Below are 26,177 nucleotides of genomic sequence, written 5' to 3'. Positions count from 1 at the left end.
AAGGGTAGCTGGTACTATTCTTAGCAGGTCAGGGTGGGGAGGAGAGAACATCCTGGTACATTAGTTATGCCTCTTCGTCAACAGAATTACATTCAGGGCTCCCAGGACATGGCCTTTCCGGCACGGCCTTCGTCACTGTTGTGACGACCACATCTACTATCGTAGCCCTGAGGTGAGAAAAGTGCTTGGCACCAGGTAGAGAGGAAAGCAGTTTCCCAGGACCCCAAACTTGGCAAAAGAAGTTTGGGAGGACCCACACCAAGAAGGGACATGATCTGCAAAGGCCACTGAGCCCCCCAGGAAGCACCCGAGTAGAGAGACCTGACCTCGGCCATCTCGAAAACCCCATTCCCAAGCAATCACTCTAGTTGAGTGAAATTGTGTGGTGCGACAGAGGTGACGTCTTTGTCACCTTGCCTGTCACCCCACTTAGGCCTGTAAACCTCATGCTGGTAAATGGAGTGTGAGATAACAATGGTCAGGAACCTGGGATGTGTGTGGCTCAGTGGGTAGAATGTTGGCCAAGCACGCCTGAAGCCCTGGGTTCAGGTCCTCAGTACCACAGAAGCTCGGGTGTGGTGGTACACGCCTATAATCCCAGCATTTGGGAAGTAGATGTAGGAGGATCAGGAGGTCAAAGTCATCCTCCTCTACACAGCATGTGTGAGGCCGGCCTGAGTTACCAAAGACGTCTATGCAGTTATACGGATGCAGTGTGTGTGAGCACTGACAGATGAAACAAGACTCTCTGCTTCTGAAAGTGAGTGTGTTAGTCAGAGCCCACACACAACACCATTGCTGGTGCACGCATGAGCCACAGGCCTATTGACAGGTACTTTGCATGTGTGCTACCCAGCCCTTGCAAGCACTCAGCAGGGTGGGCTTTGGAGACTGTTGCAGAGACTTGGCAGATGGGAGGCTTGCTAATGGTCATCATAGCTCACGCTCAGGTTAGTTAGGGCAGAATGATGGTTTTAGACCAAACGCTAGCACGCAGTGGGAGGCCTCTGGGGACTCTGCGCATGGCCCAGGGAGGGAGATACTACCGTGCTGGCAGATCAGCTGGTCCCATTGCTGGGGGGCCTTGAGTTGCCGAGGAAGTCACATGTGCCGGAGTTGTCATGAACCTGGAATAAAGGCCAGTTACCCCGCGGCTAGAACCAAATTCTAAGGGATGAATGTCAGGCCTGAGGTGCCAGAGCCTCTGGCTAGAAGCCAAAGGCTGCATGCTATGAAATCCTGGGAGGTAGAATGGCCTTCTCTGGGTCCCCTCCCCACCTCTTGCCATTTATTTATTTATTTATTTATTTATTTATTTATTTATTTATTTATTTATTTATTTATTTATTTATTTATTTATTTATTCGTTTATTTATTTGTTTGTTCATTTATTCATTCATTTATTCATTCATTCATTTATCTATTTATTTATTTATTCATTCATTTACCTCCTCTTGCTGTTTGTTTTTATTTGTTTGTTTGTTTGTTTGTTTGTTTGTTTTTGAGACAGGGTCTTGCTATGTACCCCTGGCTGGCTTCAGATTTATGGCAATCCTCCTACCTCTACTTTCTAAATGCCCAGCCTCTGCCTCAGTTTCCCAGTCTGTAGAGTGATATAACAATCCCTCCTCTGCCTGTATTTCTAATTAATGAAAAGTACTATGGAAACTACCAAAGGGTTGTGAGTACTTAAAGGATGGTTTGTATTCACTATCCTTTTTATTAGGTTTTCTACTTTGCACACAAAATAACCAGGTTTCATCACGGCATTATCATGCATGGCACTGTGTGCAGGTACATGTCAATGAACATTGCTCGCACCCATCCCACATAATTTTTTTTCCGTGTAGTTTAATGTTATTAAATGTGTTTTGGGTTAACGTTTAAGGAGTCATGTTATTTGCCAGACCACAGTCTAGGCATCTGTCTGTCTGTGTGTTTGCTACCTATAAACTTAACTTAGGGGTTGATGGGCCCATCGAGTCTCTAACCTGGCTGTGTACCGGAGTCCCTCAGGTGGACCCATAGGGCTAGACTGAAGCCCAGGAATTGGCATGTGGGCCGCCTGTAAGTTCTGTTCTGGGCAAGAGCGGAAAAGGAACTTGCTGAGGCCTCAGGCTGGGGCTGGTCTTTTTCTCCTGCTCCTCAGCTGCCCTGATCACTGCCCAGGAAAGAGGCTGGGAATCTTTGGTGACAGCTGACAGATGCTGATGGCGGTGGCCGACACACTCAGTACTGCTAGGGTACTTCATAGGGCTTAGTTGTTGTAGGAGTGGAAGCGGGGTGGGGGAGGGACGACGACATTCTCTGGAACAACGTCATCCCCTGGGACACTCAAGCAACGGGTGGTAGATTTTAATGTGTTCCCGAAGAGATGCATTCGGCTCTGAGTGAGGTGCAGAATCATGGATTTCAAAGCCTACCATTGGGTCACTGACCCTCTGTGGCAAGAACTGTTTGGTAACTCCATTACCTGGAGACTAGTTAGGTAGCCGGAAGGGACACATGCCCTCCCACAGAGTGTGTACCTGTTTCCGGTGTGCCCATGCTGGCCTCCTGCATGAGCACAGTGTACTTCCATGTGCATGCCTGCAGGTGCTCACGTGACTGTCCTGCCCACTCTGCTTAGTGTGTGCGCACGCCCGGGTGGGCTGTGTTGTGTGTCACGCATACTTGAAGCCTCTGTGTGGGGGCCTGTGTGCAAAGGAAGACGTGTGTGCTGCCACCCACTGGAGTAGGTCCGGCATTAGGGGAAGAGATCCCAGGGAGGAGAGAGCTGTTGGAAAAGACACTTTCCTTGCTTGTGTGTGGTGTAGCCTGCCCCAGGACCTTAGAACAAGTGCCACGCTCGCTCTTTCTCTGCACAGGCCTATGCTTCCCGAGCCCCCCAACCCCCGCCCCTTCCTCATGGCCTCACTCAGAAGCACTTCCTCTGTGAAGATGACCTTGATTGACATAGTTGACCTTGCAAGTCGCTCTCCACAGACTCAGACTTACATGTCTATTTGTTATCTCGCCCCCTTACTACAACAATTCACACATTGCTATTTCTCTTCGTGGCCGTGAACAGTGCTCGGTCCTTACGCTTGTGTGATAAATATTGGCTGAATTCAGGAGCGTGCCTCCACTTAGCCTTATTTTCTCTAAATTGTCTGGTTATCCTCTCCCTAAGATATGATACACCGGAGGCCACAGGCTTGGCGAGTGTTTTCTGGGACACACTGGAGGCTTGCATAGCTATTAAGATGTTAAGGACCAGCAAGAGTCTGGTACATTCAGTTGAGGCAGGACCAGGCCCCTCCCCGCTGCATCAAGGCTGAACAAGGCGTCCCACCATAGGTAATGGGCTCCAGAAAGAGCCCTTATCCTTTTGGAGGAGGGGATGGGGGTGGGGTGGGGGTGGAGGAAGGCTGGTGGGGGAGTGGGAGGAGGGATGAGAGGGGGATCTGTGGTTGGTGTGTAAAATGAATAAAAAATTTCTTTAAAAAAAAGATGTTAAGGACCAGAGTTGCACCCAAAACCCTTGGGTGGGAGGTACCAGTTCTCTGGCAAGCATTGGTCCCAGTGCAATCACCCCCACCCCATCCCCCACCCCACTTTGAAGAGATGGTAAAACAAGGTTCAAAGAGGTTTAGGAATTAGCTCAAGGCCACCCAAAAGCAACAGGACAGACACCGGAATCAAACGACCTGACCTCCTGTGTTCTTTTGTAGTTTTAGGAAAATGGCAAGGCAGGAGATTGGCTCATTTGGCAGGATCCTCTCTGGCAGGATTCCTGGTGGGTCCAGGGGGCAGTTAGGCCTGGAAATTGATGAGCAGCATTGAATAGATGTGGTAGGCCTCCATCTTCCAGCTCCCCGGAGTCCTGGTGCCCTCTTGGGTGGCATGTCCAGCCAGAACCTATATAGCTGCTCCTTCCCTACTGGGATCTTGGACCTGGGGCATGCCCCTGGTGGGCCTGGCAGGTGAACTCTTCTTTTCTGCTGTAGCATTTTGACTAGAGGTTGCCTCTGGGGGGGTCCCCTGGGCAGTGGAAATGGCGTGGGACTAGGCTCGGTTATAGACAGAGCAGAGCCTGGCTGGGGAAGAGAGGCAGAGGGAGTGAGAGACCACGAGCCCTAGCTTTGGAAAGCTCTCCAGAGGTGGTAAAGGCTGGAGTTAACCCCTGCAGGAGTGATCAGGGCTTTTAACCTTATAACCACCTCTGCGCCTCCCTTGCTGAGCGGTGACCATGAAGTAGACTGTCTGTCTTTGTATTTGCTTGTTTGTTTGTTGTTTATTGAGACAGGGTTTCACTGCGTAGCCCTAGCTGGCATCGAACTCACAGAGATCCACCTGCCTCGGCCTCCGGAGTGCTGGGATTTGAGGTGTGCGCCGCCGCCGCCAGCTCCGCCTCCCTCAGCTGCTTGTCCTTGTTTTATTAAGGAGGAAGTTGAGACTGGGAGACACAGTGATTTACTCAGGGTGGGTGATGGGCGACCCGTTGCCCGGGAGGTGGGAGAAGGGCAGGCTACCTGGGGGAGGCACCAGCTGACAGGATGGGAACGTAGGCAGGTGCTGGAGACCCACAGTTGGCTCCTTAGCCTAATGCTGTAGGGAATCCTCAAATCCTTCACAGCGTCAGTTTCTTTGTCTTGAGAACAGAGATAAGCCTACTTAGAGCCCAAGAGGATAAAGCAAAATATTGGAAGAATGATTCTACGTGAAGGAGGAAGACCCGGTGCATTGGCTGTGCTGGGTGGGCGGCTAGCTGAGGAACAAGGGCACCCGGCCCCTGACAGGTTTGCTGGGGTGACTCCTTGTGGCTGCCACACCACAGGGACTCTGGCACCTCTGGCACCTCTGGCAGCTGTGAGCAAGCCTGAGCCCCCGTTGGCCCTTATACCCATGGTGAGAGGCGGCCACAGGCCCTGCCCGTCCCAGGACAGGCACGAGGCGGTGCTGGGTTCCCATGCTGTCTCCCCCAGTGCCCGGGAGTGCCAGCGGGCTTGTGCCGTCATTATCATTCCTCCTGTGTTTTTCGCCCGGGTTATTTATTTTTCTGAGAGGAAGGAATGTGGGGAATTTACCACAGGGCTGGCCATCATTTTTTTTTCCCCGGCTGCACGGCAGCAGCCTTTTCTATATGAAGGACGCAGCAGAGGGACAGATGGCAGAGCGGAGGAGGCAGAGGGTCCTGGCTGACTGTGGGACTGCGCTGCGGTGTGTGTTGTATAACCACCCAGAGGCCCAAGGCAGATCCCACGGTGCACGTAGCCCAGGGCAGAGCCTGGACGTTCCGGGCCTCCTGTGAAATGACACCCGGCTCCCTGCATGCACACTGGACTCCAGGCAAGCCTGCTGTCATTTTTTTTTTCTTCCTCAAAGGTTTCTTCTCTCCCTCTTGCTTTGGGCCATGGGGGCAGATGTGGCCAGACTACCTTGAATCTTCTAAAACTCTCCCTGTTGCAGGGAGCATCTCCTCATCTCCACTAACAAAAACCTAAGGCAAGTGCTGTCCTCTCCAAGGAAGCTTTTGGATCGCTTTATCCTGATTTCTCTCTCCCAGGCTCTGTGTGCTCCTGGCACTTCATGCCATAGGCTTCTTCTCAGGTTTGACACAGCGACTTGGGGTTTCATCTCCCAATTCCACCCACAGGCTTGCTAATCTTCTTTTTTTCCCCCCGGCCTCCCCTCACCCACTAAAGAGCCACTCTCCAGTCTAGAAGAATCTGGAATTTGGCTCCAGGGCTGAGCGATGGAGCAAATGTGGAAAAGCCTTGGATGCGGGGTGCCGAACCTTCAGCCCACACTTACTGAGCTCCCCCTACTGATAGTTCTGCCTGGGCTGAGGCATGTAGAGATGCTAGAGGCAGGCCTTGGCCCAGAGAGCTCGGGGAGGGGCAGGGGAGGCCTCACCTTCATGTAGGGCCCGGAGTGCGGCAGGCCCTGATGAGGGAACGTTCTCTTTCGTATCCTGGCTGGCCACCTTTGTGACTCCAGACCTTGGCACCTCCAGGCTTATATGTGTGGTCTGTCCTGTGCTCCTGACTCTTCTGAAAGACCTCATAGCCTGCAGGCCAGCCTTACCTCTCTTACAGGTTCTTGTCCCCCTAGGCCTGAACTTACCTGTCTCTTGTGACCATTTTGGGTTTTGTCTTTTTTCCCCTCCCCTCAGATAGGGTCTCAACTGTGTCACCCCGGCTAGCCTGGAACTCGCAGACATCTCATCTCCTCAGCCTCCATAGGGGTGGGATTAAAGGTGTGTGCCATGCTGCCCTGCTTTTGGATTTTAAATTTATAAATTTTTATTGTGTGGGTGTGGGTGTTTTGCCTGCATGTATGTTCATGTGCCCTGTGTGTGCAGTGCCCATGGAGGCCAGAAGAGGGTGTTGGATCTTCTGAAATTGGAGCTGTAGATGGTTGTGAGCTACCATGTGGGTGCTGGGAACTGAGTCTGGGTTCTCCGCAAGAGCAGCAAGCCCTGGTGACCTCTCCTGTTGTTCCCTCCCCCCCCCCCCAATAATTGGTTAATTTTTGACACAAGGTCTTACTTTGTAGCCTTGACTAGCCTGAAACTCACAGAGATCCACCTGTCTCTGCCTCCCTAGTGCTGGAATCAAAGGCGTGTGCCACCCGGCTGGCTGGATTTTTGGTGTTGTTTGTTTTGTTTTGTTTTAGACAGAGTCTTATGGAACCCAGCAGGCCTGAAACTTGCTGTATAGCCAAACACTGAACTTCTTATCCTCCTGCCTCCACCTCGGATGCTGAGATGAAGGCATGCACCACCGTACCTTTTTCACATAGGGCTAGGGAAGGAATACAGGACCTTTGTGTAGGCTGGGCAAGCGCTCCACACTGATCTGTATCCCCAGCCCTCTGATGACCATTTCTAAGATTCTGAAATCTGCCCATTATACATTAGTGATTTAGCTAGTAGAACAGGCAAGAGACATGCTATTGCAGCCAGGTCCTACTGGGACCTCCCAGCAAGGCCCTGGGCAGCCAGCAGTCTGTCTTTTACCTGCTAAATGGGCCAAGCCCTCCTCCCCTCCTCCTCCTCCTCCTCCTCCTCCTCCTCCTCCTCCTCCTCCTCCTCCTCCCCCTCCTCTTCTTTTTCAAGACAGGGTTTCTCTGTGTAGCCTTGGCTGTCCTGGAACTTGCTCTGTAGACCTGGCTGGCCTTGAACTCACAGAGATCGGCCTGGCTCTGCCTCCCAAGTGCTGGGGTTAAAGGCGTGCGCCACCGCCGCCTGGCGTCTTCCCTCTTCTGTCTGTGCCTGTCTGATGCCCCATTTGACAGCAGGGGGGAAACACAGGAGTTCTGGTAGAGCCCACATCCTCTTGATGTCTACTGCATCCTGTAAGTCCTGTTTCTCTTGCTTGGAAGTCAGGGAGGATGGAGCAGGTCTTCCTGGATGAAGCGGCAGCTGATTCAGGAGGTGTATGTGTGTGCTCTCTGTAGATGGAGCTCCACTGAGGGAAATATCCCAGGCTTGGGAAATAGCCTCTCTGCTCTGCATATATTCTGCTCCTCTCCCTTGCCGAGTGATATATTCTGCTCTCTCCCTTGCCGAGTGAGAACTGGGACGCACTAGCTCCTCTTCACTGCTTCTCTTTCCTCATTTCTAAACTGGCCATCAGAAGCCATCCTTTGAGAACTGCTGTGAGGATTTGAAGGAAGCCTTGAGCCGTTGTATGCAGCATCTGGAACTCAAGCAGGCAAAGATCGGGCAGTTGTCATCCTCACCGAGGATGTAGGCAGGAAGGGGTGCGGGAGGGGAGCCTGTGTGGCCCTGCCCTCAGGCTCCTTCAGTCTATGGGGGACAGAAGACCCAAACCCTGGATGTCATGAAACAAATGTTGGGAGGGACACCCTGAGTGTGTCCAGCTAGCCACATGACTTGTTCCGAGGCACGGAAGGCACCTCTCTGAGGCATGTCTCCTCTGAGGCAGAGGTGAGGTCAGTGCTAGCCTCAGGGCTGCTGTGATGACAGTGAGGCAAGGTCCTGTCATAGTTCCTGTTAAACAGCAAGCTCTGCCTGAAGTGAGGCTGCTCCACAAGTGATGATGCCCTGGGCTGTACAATTTAAACGCTGACAGGCCCGGAAGGCTTTTGGAAGGGGCTGATCACATTCAAATTGGGTGAAAGGCTGGGGGGTGTGGGACGCATAGAAAGGATGGGAAGTAGAAGGCCTCAAGTGGAGAGGTTTGTGACCCTGTTTCCAGGCAGGAACTCAAGGGGAGGGGTGGGAGCCAGGAGCTACTGTACTCTCAGCCATTGCCAGGGACTCACAGAGAGAAAGCGCATGCTTGTACAGGGAAGCTTTGCTATCCGGACCCCTAAATGCAGGGATGAGGAGGACCCTTCTGGATTTCCCAGGGCTAGGGGTTCTGAGCAGAAGAGAAGCACAGGGCTGGGAGGGGGGGACAAGTGAATCTGGTGATTCTGGCTGCGTGGGGTGGGTTGATTGGCGGGGGAGAGACTGGGGGTGGAGAGGCCATTTAAAAGGCAGTTGCAGAATCGTTTTCCTGATAAAGAGCTGGGCTGAGTCATCTGTGGAGGAGAGAAGTCATATCTAGCTCCTCCGGGTACTGTCAAGGTGGGATTTTCCTCTCTTCATCAGCCGGGAACTTGGCTGCCTGTTCCAAAGGCTTTGAGAACAGAGGCCAGCGGCGGCGGCGGCGGCGGCGGGAGAGCATCCTGGGGAAGCTGGGCTGCAGGGAAGACCCAGTCAGAGTGAGTAAGCTGAGCACTCAGAGGGACCTTTGGGGTTTGGGGTGTGACTCAGGGTATGTGGCATCCCCTGTCTGGCCTATTTTCTCTCCCAGGACCAGGGAAGAGGCAAATGGGAACTTCTGCCAGCCCCGTTAGTGGCAAGGCTGGAGCTGGCCCTAAGGATCCCCACTCCTATTCCTGGGTGCCCCTTAGCTGGCCGGCCTTCTCCCCCAAGTGGTGGGTTATTCTACAGGGAGACGTGTGGGTCTGTGTCCACTGTCAGAATGCACTCACCAGGCTTCTGGCATGGGCGCATCCTTTGGGGGGTCTGTGACATTTCCCTCTTTGCAGGGAGGATGTGAGGCTGGGCTGGCAAAGTGGCCAGGTTATTACTCAGACCTCCTCATCTTCCTGCCCCAGCCAGGCCAGGGCTTGTATTGTGGCTGGGACATTGGGTCCTTCCTGACCCCAACAGGGGGGCAGTTTACCAAGCCTGTTTACCGGGTCCGGTTGCCAAGGCTCCCAGGCCGCTACAATGGGCTGCCTCACGCCAACCTCTGCGTTCCCACCTCTGGCTCCCATCCTACCCACTGGCCTTGCCTGGACACTCCCATGGACGGCAGTCGTGTGAAGAAACATTTCCTTGAATTCTCAGTGTCCTGACCTTCTGCTCTGGCCTCTCTTCCCCTGCCTCAAATCCCTTCCTTTGGTTCAGACAGGCAAAGTCATGGGCAGAACAGGGGGGCGATAAGGACCAGGAGCTGGCGAGAAGGCTTTTTCCTGCTAGAATAAAACTAAAGCCAGGAGTTTACTGACTCCTGGCCTTATGAACCTCCTACTCCACCGGCAGTTCATAGCCTATCATTCATGTCTGTCTTATTGGGAATAAGTTCATCGGCTCTTCTCCTGAAAGGAAGAAGTGATAGGAAGCCATCGAGGGGCATTGGTGGGATGGGGAGACAGGGGTCTGTAGACTACCCTCCAGGAACCTTGAAGCTCCCTTGATGCCCTTCCTGCTGAAGCTCTGAGCTTGAAAGCCTGTCAGACTTTCTGAGTTCTGCATCTCAGCAGAACTCCACTTGGAGTTGTTTGACACTGAGTGGGCATCTCCGAGCCTGGCTGTCATCTACCGAATGGGAATAGCAACCGTATATCACCTTTTGGGATCGCCGCCTTTTAGATGAACAGAGCGATAAGCATGGAGTGCTGTACTCGGGCCGTGCGAGGCCTGTGTCATGGCATCCCCATCTCCCCGAGGCAATGCTCTGTCTTTGAGCCTCTCCTCCGCTCTGGATCTGCCCGGTCTCGCCCTGACTCCAGGCAGCTCTTCTCTTTGTCTACCCTCCAGCCTCCTTCTACTGAAGGCCTGTATTCAGAGCTGCTGTCCAGAGCCCTGTAGACCTTTCGAGATCTAGGCTAGAAGAAAGGGCATCATGGCCTGTGCCTCAGGCAGGGAGAACTGTGGGTCCCTGTGGCCGGGGCTCACCTCTGATCTCTCTAAAGCCAAGAAGCACAGTCTCACACACGTTTGCCGTTGCCAGAGGTGACATTGCCCTAGGAGACTTTAGCTGGCACGTCCCCTGACGCTTGTAACAAGGGACTCCAGGGTACCATTGATTGGTCAAATACTGCCCTGCCCCACCCCCCATGTTTGTGCAGGGTGACAGAAAAATTGCCAGGCTTGGTGGCTGGGCTGGCACCAAACCTCCTGTCAAATTCCTTTTTTGTGACATCACTACAGCTGGCCCTGGGGGCAAAGCGCCACCAGGCAGGAGACTCATTCCCCTCTCGGAGCTTAGGGGCAGCTCCAGACTCACCGGAGGGGAGGTCATTCAGGGCAGGGCGGGCTATGACAAGCCTGGCTGGGAGTCAGCAGCCTCCTGTCACCTTTTCTCCGTGACCCTTCCTCTTCCAGAGCCTCCCCAGTTGGCTTCTCCCCAAGGGCCTTTCACACTGACATCGGAAGTCAGGGGGTTGGGGAGTACTGGGTGGATGTGAGGGGATTAGGGGGGCGGATACAGGATGGGTCCCGAAGCAGAAAAGGAAGGAGTGAGTGGCGGTGTTCAGGGACATGGCGTGGCCTGGATGTTCAAACGCCACATCACTTTCTATCTGCCTTACCCTGTGGGATTCTGCCAGTCAGGATCCCGGAGCTCTGCAGTGACAGGTGTAAAGGTAGCTCTGTGATGTTGGACGGCTCACCTTACTGTTCTGCTCTTGGGGTGTCCTCGTCAACACAAAGCACACAATAGCAGTTTGTGCTGGAATTGTGCGAGGATCCAACAATGCATGCCAAGTGCATGTAGCGTGTGCCTAATCAGGGTTAGCTGCAGCTGCTGCAAGTGTGTCGTGAGCAACGTTGGTAGGCTCTGTATCCTGGGTCATAGGGGATGGGTTTGCACCTGTGAATCTCTGCGGGACTGTCAGGCTGCAAAGTAAAGCTGATCACTGGGGTGGTGGTGGTGGTGGTGGTGGTGGTGGTGGTGGTGGGCAGAAACCCACCAAGATATGGAAGCCACTGAAGGAATTTGTGGTTGAGAGGCCTGTACCAGTGGGAGGCACAGCACGGAGTCATGAGCCCACCCTAGCTGGTGTGTAAACAAGTTTTGCACACGCAGGGGTGTGGCTTTAGGGATGCAAGGATTGGGTGGAGAATTGTGCTGTGACAGCCATCTCTGAGATGCTGAGACTCTGTGGTGCTTCTCCATAATCCCAGAGTCCCCTGGTGTGTGTCCTTCGGGATCCTGATCTATGCTACGAACGTGCTTTGCTGGAAAAAGATCAGATACTGTCTGTCCCCATGAGCCGAGTGGGGTCACGGTGGCCAGCTGTTCCTGGGGTAGCATGAGCCTTCTTTGCCCTGGATTTGATGATGACAGACCCCCCTTGTACTTGTGATCTCAGGGTGGCCCCCAAATGTTTCTCAGCTAAGGAGGCTATGGCTCTGGGAGGAGCTTGCCAGAAACACAGGGAGAACCCAGCCAAAGAACTTGGCTTTGAGCCAGGGGACCTGCTTCCAAGCCGAGCAGGGGAGGCAGACACTGGATGGTCCAAACATCCCAGACTTTCCCATGTGTGGAAGCCTGGTCTTCGGCTGTCCCAGGAGACTTGTCTGGCTAAACACTTCATGCTTTACAGAGTGGGTAACTGGGGCAGAAGAGGAATACCACAGTTGGGGTAGGCTCTGTGCCATCAACGTGGCATGAGGGAAAGCTACAGGTGTAGCAGATGGACAGAAGGATGGAGCCAGAAAGCCAGGAGGCACGGATTGTACCTGGCCTCCATGGACCTCTCTGCTGACTCCAGCATAGGGGAGTGAGAGCGTTGCCCTGGGATACTCTCTGGATCTCAGTTTCCCCATCTATAAAATGGGATAGTGGTGAACCACCTATCTCCTCCATCAAGGCACTTGCCTCTCTCAGAGTTCGTGGACTCTGAGCCAGGCTGGCAAGATGCCTAGAAAGACTGTCCCTGGAGACCCATCAGCCTGTCAGGCCCAGGGCTAATTAGGGTGAGTTAGGGAGGGAGGGCAAGGTCAGATTCCTCAAGAGCTAATTAGCTTCCCACAGTGGGGGAGGGGTTTTCTCAGCCACTGGGTAAGCTATGACCCTGGTCATAGGCTGATCCCTCCAGCTGCCTGTGACTCATCTGTCTAGGCATCTTTCTTTGTTTATTCATTGTTCAATGGCATTGGGCACCGAGTGTGTGCCAGCTGGGCGCCATGGACAGAAAGAGAAATGGTGACCTCAGTTAATAGGGGGCCGACCCGTGACCTCGTCTTTGCCGTTTCCTACAGCCTTGTCCTCCGAGAAAGACCCTGAACACAGCTATAGACTGACTCAGTCTTTGCCACCTGTAGCTGGGTGGCAGCCTTGTGCCTGTCAGGAATCTCGGAACTTCCTCACAGAAGTTTTTCTCTTCTGCGCTGCAGGCACACAATGGCTGTCACCGAGGGCACTTGGGGGAGCAAGAGAAATGAACACAGTGGGCCAGTGTGGCCACGGTTGATATCAGCCCAGGGTATCGCTTGGCTTATGTTAGAATGTATGGATTTTTAAGTAATTATCTTAATAAAAAAATGAAGAAAAATTGGGGAAGGATGTAGAAGAAACTGACCGAGTGGTTTCTTGATTTGATGAGGTATAATTGGGGTTACTTTTTTTTTTTTTGACAGGGTTTCTTTGTGTAGTTTTGGTGCCTGTCCTGGATCTTCCTCTGTAACCCAGGCTGGCATCGAACTCACAGAGATCCACCTGGCTCTGCCTCCTGAGTCCTGGAACTAAAGCCATGTACCACCACCACCCAGGGTTACTTTTTTTATGTGAATGTGTTAACTTTTCCTTTTTTTTTTTTTTTTTTTAAAGACAGGGTTTCTCTGTGTAGCCCTGACTGTCCTGGATCTCACTCTGTAGACCAGGCTGTCCTCGAACTCACAGAGATCCACCTGCCTTTGCCTCCCCAGTGCTGGGATTAAAGGTGTGTACCACCATGCCTGGCATGTTAACCTATTTTTAAAAAGAAGTCTTAGGGGCAGGTGAGATGTCTCAACAGGCAGAGGTACTTGCTGTGCAAGCCTGGTGACTGACTTTGATCCCCAGAACCCACATAAAGGTAGAAGAAACCTGACTTCACCCATTACCCTCTGACCTCCACACTTGCAGCGTGATACGTGCTTCCCCACAATGATAAACTCAAAATACCTTAAAAAACAAATCTTAGTAGCATCTTGTGTAGAATATCAAGCAAATGACCATACTCTGAATTTGAAAGTATAAAGGACCCCCCAGGAAGGAATACGTGAGGTGTTCTGGGGTTTGCTTTGCACATCTGGGAATCTTTAGAACACTGTTCTCGGGGTTGGGGTCAGAGAGGTCATCATGACAAGCAGAGGCCCTCAGAGCTGGTCTGGAGGTGAGAAGACAAATCAGGGGATGTTCAAACACTTTAGTTTCAAGAGTGAATGCTGCTGAGGAAAAGCAGAGGTATGACAGGAGACGGGAAGGCCCATCCAGGGAGAGCATGTTGTCAGGGGAAAGGCTGTTCCCAGCACCTCCAAGGCCTTCCTTGGCCATGGCTTGTCTTTCTTCTTCCTCTTCCCCTTCTTTAGTGTAGAAGGGAGGCAGAGTTGGTATAAAACACTCTCAAGGGGTGAGAGTGGCCAGGGGGACCATGGGAGATGTAGGTAGTGGGGTGACTCAGTTTGGAGAAGTACTGTATTAGCAACCCTTCCAGGGCAGTCCAGTGCAATGGTCAGACCATCCTGAACAGCGGGTCAGCATCGTCCTTGAATCTTCATGACAGCTAATTCTAGGAAACGGAGTAAAGATCAGATTTCAAAGGAATGGTCAGATGTCGGAGGGCATGGTGACTGTCTGTCTGTACACCCGTTCACTAACTGGGCCTGTGTACTCTCTGCAGCGTTAGGCCGGAGCACTAGCTTCACTGAGAAGGATCTGAAGGAGGCCAAGGCGTGGAGCCAGCAGATTGCAGCCCAGCTGACCACCCCTCCCAGCTCCAACTCCCGAGGGGTCCAGCTCTTCAACAGGCGCCGGCAGAGGGTGAACGAGTTCACCTTGGAGAGCCGCGGCCAGAGGCCACCAAAGCTCAGCCAAGAGGCCCTCCCGGCAGGGCATCCTTCGAGCCCCACAGGCCATGCCCCAGGGCTCAGTCTGAGTCCTGCCTCTCCATCCAAGCCAGGCCCTCCAAAGCACCCCAGCCCCCGAAGCCCCGGCAGAGGGGTCCCTGGCCACATCATGGAGGAGTACTCAGAAGAAGCCAGTCTCCTGCGGCACCTGGAGAAGGTTGCCAGCGAGGAGGAAGAAGTGCCACTGGTGGTTTATTTGAAGGAGAATGCAGCCTTGCTAACAGCTAATGGGCTACACCTGTCCCAGAGCCGCGATCCCCAACAGCCCTCGCCAAACCCCCCATCAACTGAGGTGCACAGTCCAGCGGCAGATATCAACCAGAACCCTTCCGCGCCCAATGCCACAGTCACCACAGCGGCGTCCAACAGCCACCACAACCAGCCCACCACCGATGTGAATCAGAATCCCCCGGCGACGGTCACCCCTGTCCAACAGAATTCATCTGAGGCACAGTGTCCCCCAAATGGCACACCTGATTCCAAACCCGGCACTCCCTGTGCTGATGGGCAGCCCCCGGTGCCAGCAGAGGAGGTGCGATCCAGCATTCTCCTGATCGATAAGGTGTCGGCTCCGTCGTCATCCGCCACCAGCCCCTTCTCTAGGGAAGCCACTCCCCTCTCCAGCTCTGGGCCACCACCAGCCGCAGATCTCATGTCCAGCTCCCTGCTCATTGAGATGCAGCCTAGCAACCTAGTGGCATCAGCCGAGCAAGAGATGTCTGGACGGGCAGCTGTCACCACGCCCACTAAGGTGTACAGCGAAGTACATCTCACGCTAGCCAAGCCCGCCTCGGTGGTCAACAGGACGGCCAGGCCTTTTGGGATCCAGGCACCAGGGAGTACCAGCCAGATGGAGTACAGCCCCATGATGGGAAGACGGCATTTTGGAGAGAAGGCCTGGGCTCCCCCGGCTCCCACCATGGTGGACAGGAGTCCCCAGCCGCAAAGGCACATGATGTCCCGCAGCCCCATGGTAGAAAGGAGGCTGGTTGGGCAGCGAAGCCCAGTCCTGGAGAGGCGCCCCTTAGGAAGCTTCACCCCACCTCCCACCTACGCAGAGACTTTGTCAACAGCCCCCGCGGCTTCCCGGGTTAGGTCTCCCCCTTCTTACTCAACTCTGTACCCCAGCTCCGACCCTAAGCTGCCTCACGTGAAGAGCCAGGTCGCCCTTGCCAACAAGACAGGCATTTTGGAGGAGTCGATGGCCCGCCGAGGCAGCCGGAAATCCATGTTCACTTTCGTGGAGAAGCCCAAGGTCACCCCGAACCCAGACTTGCTGGACCTAGTGCAGACCGCTGATGAGAAGCGGAGGCAGAGAGACCACCACGGGGAGGTGGGCATGGAAGAAGAGCCCTTTGCCCTGGGAGCCGAGGCTTCCAACTTCCAGCAGGAGCCAGCAGCTCGGGACAGGGCCAGCCCTGCGGCCGCTGAGGACACCGTGCCCGAGTGGGCCTCCTGCCTCAAGTCACCCCGCATCCAGGCCAAGCCGAAGCCCAAACCCAACCAGAACCTCTCGGAGGCCTCGGGGAAGGGGGCCGAGCTCTACGCCCGCCGCCAGTCGCGGATGGAGAAATACGTCATCGAGTCTTCGGGCCATGCCGAATTGGCCCGCTGCCCTTCACCCACGATGTCCCTGCCCTCATCCTGGAAGTATTCCACGAATGCCCCTGGCGGCTTCCGAGTGGCATCCCTCAGCCCAGCGCGGACTCCGCCGGCCTCCCTCTACCACGGCTACCTGCCCGAGAACGGGGTCCTGCGCCCAGAGCCTACCAAACAGCAGCCATACCAGATGAGGCCTTCACTCTACGCGCTGTCTCCTGTCAAGGAGCCTGCCAAGGCCTCCTCACGCACCACCTCGCCACGCACTCCATCACGCACCGTCTCACCTCGGGCTGCCTCCCCGGCCAAGCCTAGCTCCCTGGACCTGGTGCCCAACCTGCCTCGGGCAGGCCTCCCGCCATCTCCTGCTCTGCCTCGGCATTCCCGCTCCTCCCCAGGCCTCTACACCGCCCCCATCCAGGACAGCCTCCAGCCCACGGCTGTGAGCCCCACCTACAGCAGTGACATTTCCCCGGTGTCTCCCTCCAGGGCGTGGTCTCCTCGAGCCAAGCAGGCGCCCAGGCCTTCCTTCTCCACCCGGAATGCTGGAATCGAGGCTCAGGTGTGGAAGCCTTCTTTCTGCTTCAAGTAACGCATCCCAGGGCCTGTCTTGGCTCAGGGCTTAGGGAGGAAGATAGGCACCCACGGATCAAGGTCTGGCGATGCCAACAGACCGTGGGTGGACCATCTCCCCACTCCGAGCTGTAGACAAAGGGGCTTAGACTCCATGTCTGGGTGGTGAGGAGGGTCATGGAGAAAGAATACCCCCAGAGGGTCCTGATAAGCAGAGATTCTTTCCCTGGCCTTGCAAGCTTCAGGGACGACAGTGTCTTGCTGGGAGAAGGCCCAGAGGGGTCCTCAAGGGGACTTCTGGAACAGACAGAGCCTTTCCGGCACCTGTGAATCTGCAAGTACTGGGTGTGCCTTACTCCTAGGGCTCAGGCTCCTGGCATCTGGCTTCCTGCTTCTGGATTCTCACCTTCACAGGGTGTTGCTTCCCCTCTGCCTTCTTCTGGACATTTCCTGTCTACTGCCTCAGAGAGCTTTGCCTGGCTCCACCTCCTCTCCCGAGTCCTCTGCTGCCTGTGGACTTAGCATATCACTGTTTTCTGATGCTTGTCTTCCTGCTCTCTGGGACTCGGCTGCCTTCGTGCCCTCTCCGGGACCTGAGTCTACACAGGGAGGGAAACTCCGGGACCCCGACCTCAGTCCTGCTTCCAACTGCCTTGCCCTCTCGGTTCCGGGGTGAGGGGACATCCCAGGGTATCCCTGTGAAGAATGCCCTTTAGAGGGCTGTGCAGATACGAGTATGTTGTTAGGAGAGTGACCCTTTAGTGATATAGTGACCTCGGTCAAGGTCTCCCTGACCAAAATAAGCCACCTCAGTGCAACAGCATGAGGCCAGGAAGAGGCAATGGAGGAGCATTCTAGACTCACTCGCACCTCCCATTTGCTGGGTGACTTTGGCCAATCCACTTTTCCTTTCTGGGCCTTAGTTTCCCCCACGGACACAGGGTCTTCTAGTTGTGATAGTCATCGAAGATTGTGAGAACAGGCTGGTGCAGAGGTAAGGGGACTGTCATACAGAAAGAAAGGAGAAAGGATGGGCTGTTGCTGGGAGACACAGGAGTTAGCTCTCCATGAGAGTGGCCTGGTGAGGCACCATTGGAATGAGCTGCCGCAGCAGGCCACAGTCAGAAGCCTGGGCTGGGTCAGCTTAAGCTTGGGATCAGCTAGTGACAGCAGGAACATGGTACAGTGGCTCAGGAGAGAGGGACAGAATAGCTTTGAGGGAAAAACCTTGGACTTTGATGTGAGTTCTGACAGACTGAATGTACACCTCGGGTCTCAGTTTCCCCGTTCACACAGAGGGTGTAGAGTCAGGTAGCCTGAGATCTCCACTCCATGCCCTCCTTTGAAGTGGCACAACCCCCCCCCCCCAATCTTTGTTGGGGGTGAGAGCATACAGACACAAGAAGACACATTTACATGGAATCTTCCCAAGACTTGGGGCTAGGACCACCCACTTCCTCTTTCCCATCCCTATTTCTGGGATCCCAGAGGGGCAGGGGTGGTGGAGGCGGTGCCTGTGCTGGGCTGAGTGCGCAGTTTTCATGAGCTTTGGGCTTGTCTCCATGGGAACAGGGGTGGCTTGTCAGTGAGCTCATCCGCACAGAAGAGGCGGATGCACGTGGGAACTGAGTGAGCTTGGCTCCTTCGGGCCAGGTCTTCCCAGGAGCCTCTAGGAGACCCCCGCTCTTTTGCACCTGGGGTGGGGTTGGGGGTGGCCGTGGATGGGGGTGGCCGTGGAGGAGCCCGTTCCTCCAGCCTGTCGCTCTTGCCGCGAGGCTGAGCTCTCTGCCACTCGGCTCTGTCTCCTGTTCTCAATACACTCTGTCTCAAATCTGTCTCGCTTCTTTCTTCTGCGCTGTTGCTGCCGCGGCGGCGGCGGCTTGGGGCCCCCCTCTCTCCTCCCCGACTCGGGCCTGGAGGTGAAGTGGAACTACTCAGCTGCTGTGTGTGCGTGGAAGTGAGGCTGTGTCCCTGTGTGCTACGGTGCCAGCAGTGGGTCTGGATCTGCTGGTGTCAGCCATGTGCTGCCTAGGAACGGAGGGTGCTTTCTCTCCTTTGCTCCTTTCCCGAGGCTAGCCCAGATTGCGTTGAGGATAGAGAGAACACACTGCCCTATGGCCCAAATTGGTTTGGAGTTCCTTTTTTTTTTTTTTTTTTTTAAAGATAGAATGTATAGCAGAGGCTGGCCTTGAACTCACGCTCATGATGATCCTCCTGCCTCAACCTTCTGAGTGCTAGGACTAAAATCATGAGCTTCTGTGCCTAGTTCTGTTGTTGTTTACTGGATTTTTTTTATTGTTTGTTTTTTTTTTTTTTTTTTTTTGAGACAAGGTCTCACTGTGTAGCTCTGGCTGGCCTGGAACTTGCTGGATAGACCAGGCTGGCCTTGAACTCACAGGCATTCACCTCCTTATGTCTCCCAAGGACTGGGATAAAAGGTGTGCCTCCATATGCCTAGTTCTGATATGGCTGGGTCTGTTTGAGGTGTGTGTGTGTGTGTGTGTGTGTGTGTGTGTGTGTGATTGAAATGTCTTCCACCAGACAATTCCATTTACTCTCCAGTCCCCACCCCTCTCCTTTTTTTATCTAAATTGGACTGTTTCCCACATCCATCATCAACCCTGCCTGGCTCCCCTGGTGGAGAAGAAAACGCTGTGCCATCAGTACCTGGTTCCTATGTGACTTTGCATAGCCCCTGCCTGTCTCTGGCCCTGGTTCTTCCAAGTGCAATGACTGGGCTGCAGGAGGTAGCCTGGGAGTCCCCTGGTCTCGGGCAGTACTGTGCTCACGGCTCAGCTCTTGTCTCCGCCCCCTCCATGCAAAGGCCCCGCTGAGAGGCTGGGGTGACTGGCTGCTGCTTTCTGCATTTCCACCCATTGCATTTGCAAGGAGCTTGGGCCCTTTGGCAGAAAGCGAACAGTTCTGCTTCCTTCTCCCTTTCCTTACTGTGCCCCCTCTGCCCCCACATGTCCTGAGACATGGCAGTTAACACGAGGTCAGGCCTGGCTCATCGCTACATTTTGGCCTGAGCCTGAACCATGTCACTTCATAGTCCAGGCTGGATTTGATGACTTCCTTCTACTTGGTGGATCCAGCCGTCCCCTGTGTCCAGGAAAGGCAGAAACAAAACTTTAGAGACTTTTAGACAGTTCTCACAGCTCCTCCAGCCTCTTCTGGTTCTGCCTTAACATTGTTGTCTGGGGCCAGGTGTGGTGGTGGTGCACATCTTTGATCCCAGCACTCAGGAGGCAGAGGCAGGTGGGTCTCTGTGAGTTCAAGGCCAGCCTGGTCTACATTGGGAGCTCTAGGACAGCCAGGGCCACATAGAGAGACCCTGTCTAAGACAACAACAACAAAACATTTGCTGACTGGCTTGGGTCATGAGCTCAGGGCAGCACTCATTAGACCATGGGAACATGCCTGAGCACCTTTGACTGGCTTTTGGCTCTGAGACTTTGGTCTCAGCCTCGAGTCCTTCCTGTCTCACCAGGGGCAGGGACCTCCCTTGAAGCTCTTCTCCACAGGCCTGTGGTATGCCTCCCACAGGTGACCTGGCTGGAGAACAGCTCTCAGGGACTCTGGCTTGTATAGGCACATACAACCCTGACCCTGGGAATAAAAGGGGGAGGAGGCCTTAAGTTGCTCCTTCAATGAGCTTGGCTATCCTGGAAAAGCCTCCACAGGTCCCTGCAGCATTACATCCCACCAAAAATGTCTTCCTTTTTAGTGAAAGGGCCCTGAGGTTGAACCCACGTGGCAGCTGCTGCCGTGTGATTGGAGAATATTTACCACCTGCCTCTATTGTTTTTTTTCTGAGTGGGAGGGACTAAATTCTCCATTGGTTGGAAGGATGACTGGCAGATTACTGACTGGATGAAAGAATGGATCTTGTGGGTGATTATAGATTTTGATTGGGATGACGTCACTGACTCCACCCGATAGCTTGGGACTGAGATGAATGGATGATTGCTAGTGAGCATGGACTCAACTAAAAGCCCAGGTAGACTGCTTATTTCTGGAATATGGGTGAACAGCTGGATAGTTTAAGGTATGCGGGTACAACCTATATTCCCAAGCCCTCCACTTTCAACTCCCTTAACACTGTTTGAGCATGGTGTAGCTTTGAAAACACACACACACACACACACACACACACACACACACACACACACACACTGGTGGGGGAGAGAACACAGTGGGCTGTTATTTACACCTCTTGGCTTCATTTTCATCGCTTGTAAAATGAATGTGATAACACCAGCTTCCCAACCAGTCTGACCTAACCAGAAGAAGTGAGAGATGATGGATGAGGGTGACACATGTAGAGGGATAAGTACTCAGCTAGGTGGGAGGTGGGTTTGCCACCACAACAGCGCAGTGCTTTTTAACCTCAGAGATGGTCACCCTCCGGTTTTCCCAGAGCTAGTCTCACTGTCCCTCTTGGCAAGAAGTGCAGGGAGGGGGAGAACACTGACCAGAGGTGAGTGAGTGGCTTGGTTTCCTTTTGTGTTTCCATCTGCCGGGAGGAACTTCCTCTGCCGGGCACCCAAGGAAAAGAAGTGAGGAGGTGACTTCAGAACACAGTCAGGGCTGAAAGGGTCCTTCATGAGGCCTAATCTTAATAGTGGAAGTTAGTATTTTTAAATACAAACTGGGCTTTGTGGCACATGCCTGTAATTATTCCAGCACTCAAAAGAGGTAGAGGCAGGATCAGAAGTTCAAAGTCACCCTCTGCTACATAGTGAGTTTGAGGCCAGTCTGGGCTGCATAAAATCCTGTCTCAGAAATGTTTTTCTATATAGAAGTATGAAATTTGCCTGGCAATGGTGGAGCAGGCCTTTAATTCCAGCACTCGGGAGACAGAGCCAGGCGGATCTCTGAGTTCAGTTCGAGGCCAGCCTGGGCTAGCTACAGAGTGAGTTCCAGGACAGTAAGGACTAAACAGAGAAGCCCAGTCTTGGAAAACCTATATATATTTAAAGTTACATTTTTGAGTAGATAAAACAACCTTATAGTTCAACACTCTAGACATACATAGGAAATAGTAACTTAAAAAGACGTGTTTCCACCCCCTGTGGCCGTGTGCGGTGTGCCTGCCAGAAGCTGAAGGCTAGATGGCTGGACGATTGCGTGCCCATTCCCTCCCACTAAGTGAGGGTACTCGTCTCCAAAGCAAGCAGGGGCTGACCCCAGATAGCAAAGGCTTTTAAAGCTTCTGCACTGAGTAGAGCCACCTGCGTTTTTACACCAGGCACTACCTGACTTGGTTGGGTATCTTTCCCATCTCCGAATGATGGACAACCATACTCCTATCTTTTCCAAAACCCTGATTCTGGAAGACCTGGCACTAAACCTTCCCCTTGGCCCTCTCTGCTCTCTCCCCAGGACCGCCCCGAGAGCCTGCCCACGTCCCCGCCCTGGACGCCGGGCGCTTCCCGGCCTCCCAGCAGCCTGGACGGCTGGGTGAGCCCGGGACCGTGGGAGCCGGGTCGCGGGAGCAGCACGAGCAGTCCTCCGCCGCTGCCGCCGCCGCCGCCGCCGCCCATGTCCCCCTCGTGGAGCGAGCGCTCGGTCTCCCCGCTGCGACCCGAGGTCGATGCGCGGCCCCCCAGCCGCCAGCTGCAGGCGCTCCTGGCGCGCAACATCATCAACGCGGCCCGGCGCAAGAGCGCCTCCCCGCGGCCAGCGGCCGCCGAGACCCTGCGGCCCTTTTCCCCGCCGCGGGGACCGCCGCCGCCGCCGCCGCGCATGCGCTCGCCGCAGCCCGCCCGCCCCGCGGGCACCTTCCGCGGAGCTGCCTTCGCCCCGATCCCGCGGAGCCCGCTGCCCGTCGGGCCTCCGTCCTGCGCCAGTCCCCGGAGTCCGCAGGCCACGCCGTCCAGGCCTTTTCCCTACCGCCGCTCACCCACGGACTCCGACGTGTCCCTCGACTCCGAGGACTCCGGGCTTAAGTCGCCCGGCATCCTCGGCTACAACATCTGCCCTCGAGGTTGGAATGGCAGCCTGAGGCTCAAGCGTGGTAGTCTCCCCACCGAGGCCTCCTGCACCACCTAAAGTTTCCCCACCCCGGGAGAGCCGAACCAGAGGAGGCACCCAGCTTGGGGGACCCCAGCCCCGGGACCTCAAAGGGTCTGACCTCATTGGACAGCTCCAGAGAAAGTGGTCAGGGAAGGAGAGCTCTGGGCCTGAGGGCCGAGTAGCTAGTGACTCAAACTTGGGCTCTAGCCCTTGGCTCTATCATTCATTTGTGTGACCCCGAGCAAGAGCCTCCTGTCCCTGCCCCTCAGATTTGGCCGATGCAGTCTCCAGACATCTTCCCCTTCCATCCACACACTTGTGCCTTGGGGAAGGCAGCTCAGCTCCCTGCCCCTGGACCTGCATGCAGCATGCCAGGCTTCCATGTTCCTCCCTTACTCTGTCCTCCGTCGGCCTGGCAAATGAAGTGTGTGTTGAAAAGAACCTGGGCCGTGACCCATGCATGCCCAGGCCCTGGCTTGACCACCAGCTCCTGGCACCAAGTCCTAGGCCAGAACAGCTGTTTTCCATCTCTTCTCAGACCAGCTCTATTTTTATCTGGTGACCTTTAGAGAGATCTCCCAGGCAAGCTCAAGGTGCCCTGCTGGGCCCTGCTGGGCCCCTCTGGGGAGAAGGAGCTGGAAGATCCTCCCCAGGCCCTGCCATGCTACTTTCTCTAACGCAGCTCAGGGTGGCCAGGGTATCTTATGGCCAGGGCAGAGCAGTGTTCCCTGGGGCCATGGGTCTCAGACCTCTGCCCTTCTTGGCCTGTTCATGGCAAATTTGGGGTTTTTCAAAGCTGGGGAGAGAAGAGATGGCAGCCTTACGTGGCTGCCCCCAGTCTGTCTTACCTATTTGGAAAGAGGTCCTTGTTAACAGAATGTGTAAGTCATGGCCAGGATGCATAGAGGAGACTCCAGTATTGGGTAGAGTTGGCTCCTGACCTCTGAGGATTCTCACCCTGAAGTGCATCCCATAGTATGAGAAAGTGGGGATGAGGGTGGAGGACCACAGGGCTTGAATTCAGAGACAAATAAACCTGGGTGGGAGGAAAGAGGTATGCCAGTATGGGCCTGTGTTTCTGGCCACCAAGTGAATGTCTCCTTCCTTCAGTCTCAGGCCTCGGCCTAGTGTCTATACCATGCCTAGAAGAGTGGGCACGGTTATATTCATTTTTCTTCACATCTCACTCTGGCCTAGCTCATGCCTTTACCCAGTGGCCTTGAGGAGCCTGTCCCCTAAACTTCAGTGACTCTGATTCCAATCCCCAAGAATGACACTGGGAAGAATGTAGCTGAGGTATATGGTTTTCATTGTTGGCTGATGGTACCCCTTGAGGTTCAGAATATCAGAATTCAGAACCTTGGGTACTGGTGTTGTAGTTCAATGAAGTGCAAATATATGTAGGTGAAAAAAAAAATACCAGAATGTTGTTAAAGGCAAGGGATGATGTGATTTGGGGTAATTGGTAGATTTCCCCCCACATTAGGGTGATCTAGAGCCCCTAAGTAAGGCTAAGGGAAGCTAGGGTCAGGATGGAATAAAGTCGGGCTTGGGATGGAGTGCATTGGGATAAAGGGGTGATCTTGGCAGGTTCCTAATGGCCATGGGTTGGGAACCAGGCCCTACTGGGAAGATGAGAGGGCACTGAGGTCAGTCAATAATAAATGAACACATTTACCAAAGCTCTTACCTGCTGCAGCATCCCTTGAAGCTAACTAAGGAGTCCCAGGCTAAGGATGCCTTCCAGAGAAAAGATACTTCTAGACATCTAGCTGATGCTGTGGCATAGATCGGCTTCTACCTGCATTTCCTCAGAGAACCAGCAGGAGGCAGCTTTGAGAAACGACAGTTCTGACAGTTCTGAGCTGCTGTTCTGTCATAGTGACTGCCTTCTCCCTTATGTTCTCCAACACACTAGAGCTTGCCTGTATCCTGCCTCGTGCCTCTTGTAGAATTCAGAGCAATAAATGCTTTCTGCATTCCTCTGCCTCCTGTGTCATTTTTGCCTTTCGGGAAGACTTTCTCTTCCTCCCAAATATACATCAGTCCACAGAATATCTGAGACTCACGGTCTGGGAGTTTGGAAGTCATAAGACGGGGTGGAAAAGCTTGGGACCACAGAAGTCCTTGGATTGGAGCCTAGGATCTGTCATTGATTAGCTAGGTGGATCTGAGGACACCATTCCTTCCCCATGTCTCTGCTTCCCCATCTGAGTGATGGGACAATTGATCTAAGTGGTGTCTGCTACAGGATGCTGTTGCTGGCGTGGGCAGAGCCACGCTGGGCCAGGGTCCAGTGCTCAGCTACTACTTCATTGAAATCAGGATTCCAGGATGGGACAAGAGTCTCCAGGGGGAGGTTCTATGTGACTATGGGCAACTATAGTGAGACCAGGGTCATTGGGCCCAATTCCCATGGGCCAACCTTGGCTCAGAGAGAGTGATTGTGTTCCTGCTTCTAGATGAGGACATCCCTTAGTCCTGCCCTCTTAGATTCAGGCCCAGCAGAGACTGGGCCGAGCAACCCAAGGGGCAGAAAGCTGAGTTCAGAGCAGAGCCCAGGATGCTGTCCCAAATGGGCATCAGAAAGGTCCACTGGGGCCATCTGCAGTGACAGACTCAGGTGCTTGCCACCCTGTTTCCAGGGAGCTCTTGCTGTGCCCACCCTTCCCTGGGATTGACTTGTGTGCCTCTACCAGGTCACAACTTCTGCTGGAACCTGAGTACAGTCAGTATCTGACTGCCGACTGGTGACTTCACTCCCTTACCTCTTGTCCAGTGCTCAGTGCCTCAAACTAATTCATCCATGATGGAATGAGCTCACCATCTGACCCCCTCCCCCTGCTCCTCCCTTCCTGCACCACCCGTTACCAGACCACCTCCAAGATGTGGGCATTATTCAAGCGCCCCTCAATACCCCCACCTCCTCCCTGCCCTTTCTGTCTCCACCCTGAGCCAGCTACCCGCCCCCCGCCCCCATCTCTCTCTTGGCTACCGCACAATCTCCCTGCCTCTAGTCTGGCCCCCTTCAACCCTGTATGTGTACAGCAGCTGCGTCTCTGGAAAATGTCAATCTCATCATCACACTCCGCCGGCTTAATCTCTTCATCAGCCCTTTGTAACACAATTTCCTTTTGGAAATCTGGCCCCTGTCCCCCCCCCCCGCCCCCCAATCTGGTCTGAACTCCCAGCCCCACCCTCAGCTCCTATCTCTGCCCCTGCGGGCCAACCCTCCACAGTCTTTGCAAGAAGAGATCTATCCTCCACCTGCAGGGTCCCTGGCCCCTCTGCCTGGTGAGCTGCATCCTCCAAGACCCAGTGCCAACGTCCTCTCTTCTGGGAGGCCTTCCCAGGCTCCACACTGAGCTGGCGCTGTGTTCCTTGCTCCTTGAGCTCCTTCAGAAGCAATGCTAGAGATACAGTAGCCCAAAGGCTGGTTCACTGGTTGTGTCTAAGCTAGCTAAGCTCCTTGAAGATAGAGTCCTGGCACGTTTGTTTTTAGCCCATGGATAGAGGCTCAGGGAATATGAGAAGATAGTAGAGAGGCGGGGGAGAGGAGAAAGGGAGGGAAGGAAGGCAAGCGGGAGAAAAGGAGGAGAGAGGAAAAATCAAGAAAAGATACTGGGGACCAATTCATTCATTTATT

General features: G+C 54.2%; 1 protein-coding gene across 3 annotated transcripts in view; it reads left to right on the top strand.

The window, feature by feature from the left end:
* Positions 1-24,513, top strand: part of Synpo (synaptopodin) — a 56,022-nt gene extending 31,509 nt beyond the window's left edge. For 2 of the 3 annotated variants that reach the window (XM_016003674.3, XM_042264301.2), the window contains 2 exons: positions 14,116-16,502; positions 21,899-24,513. In XM_016003674.3, the coding sequence (XP_015859160.1) occupies positions 14,116-16,502; positions 21,899-22,567 (3,056 nt within the window). In that variant the 3' untranslated portion in view covers positions 22,568-24,513. Of the gene's footprint in view, positions 1-14,115; positions 18,345-21,898 lie in introns of those variants that run through there. The other variant, XM_076555312.1, reaches the window with a different exon arrangement.
* The last annotated feature ends 1,664 nt before the right edge of the window (positions 24,514-26,177 follow it).

Source organism: Peromyscus maniculatus, chromosome 19 (assembly GCF_049852395.1).
Source record: "Peromyscus maniculatus bairdii isolate BWxNUB_F1_BW_parent chromosome 19, HU_Pman_BW_mat_3.1, whole genome shotgun sequence".
Lineage (NCBI taxonomy): Eukaryota > Metazoa > Chordata > Mammalia > Rodentia > Cricetidae > Peromyscus > Peromyscus maniculatus.
This window is presented reverse-complemented; position numbering and strand designations above follow the sequence as displayed.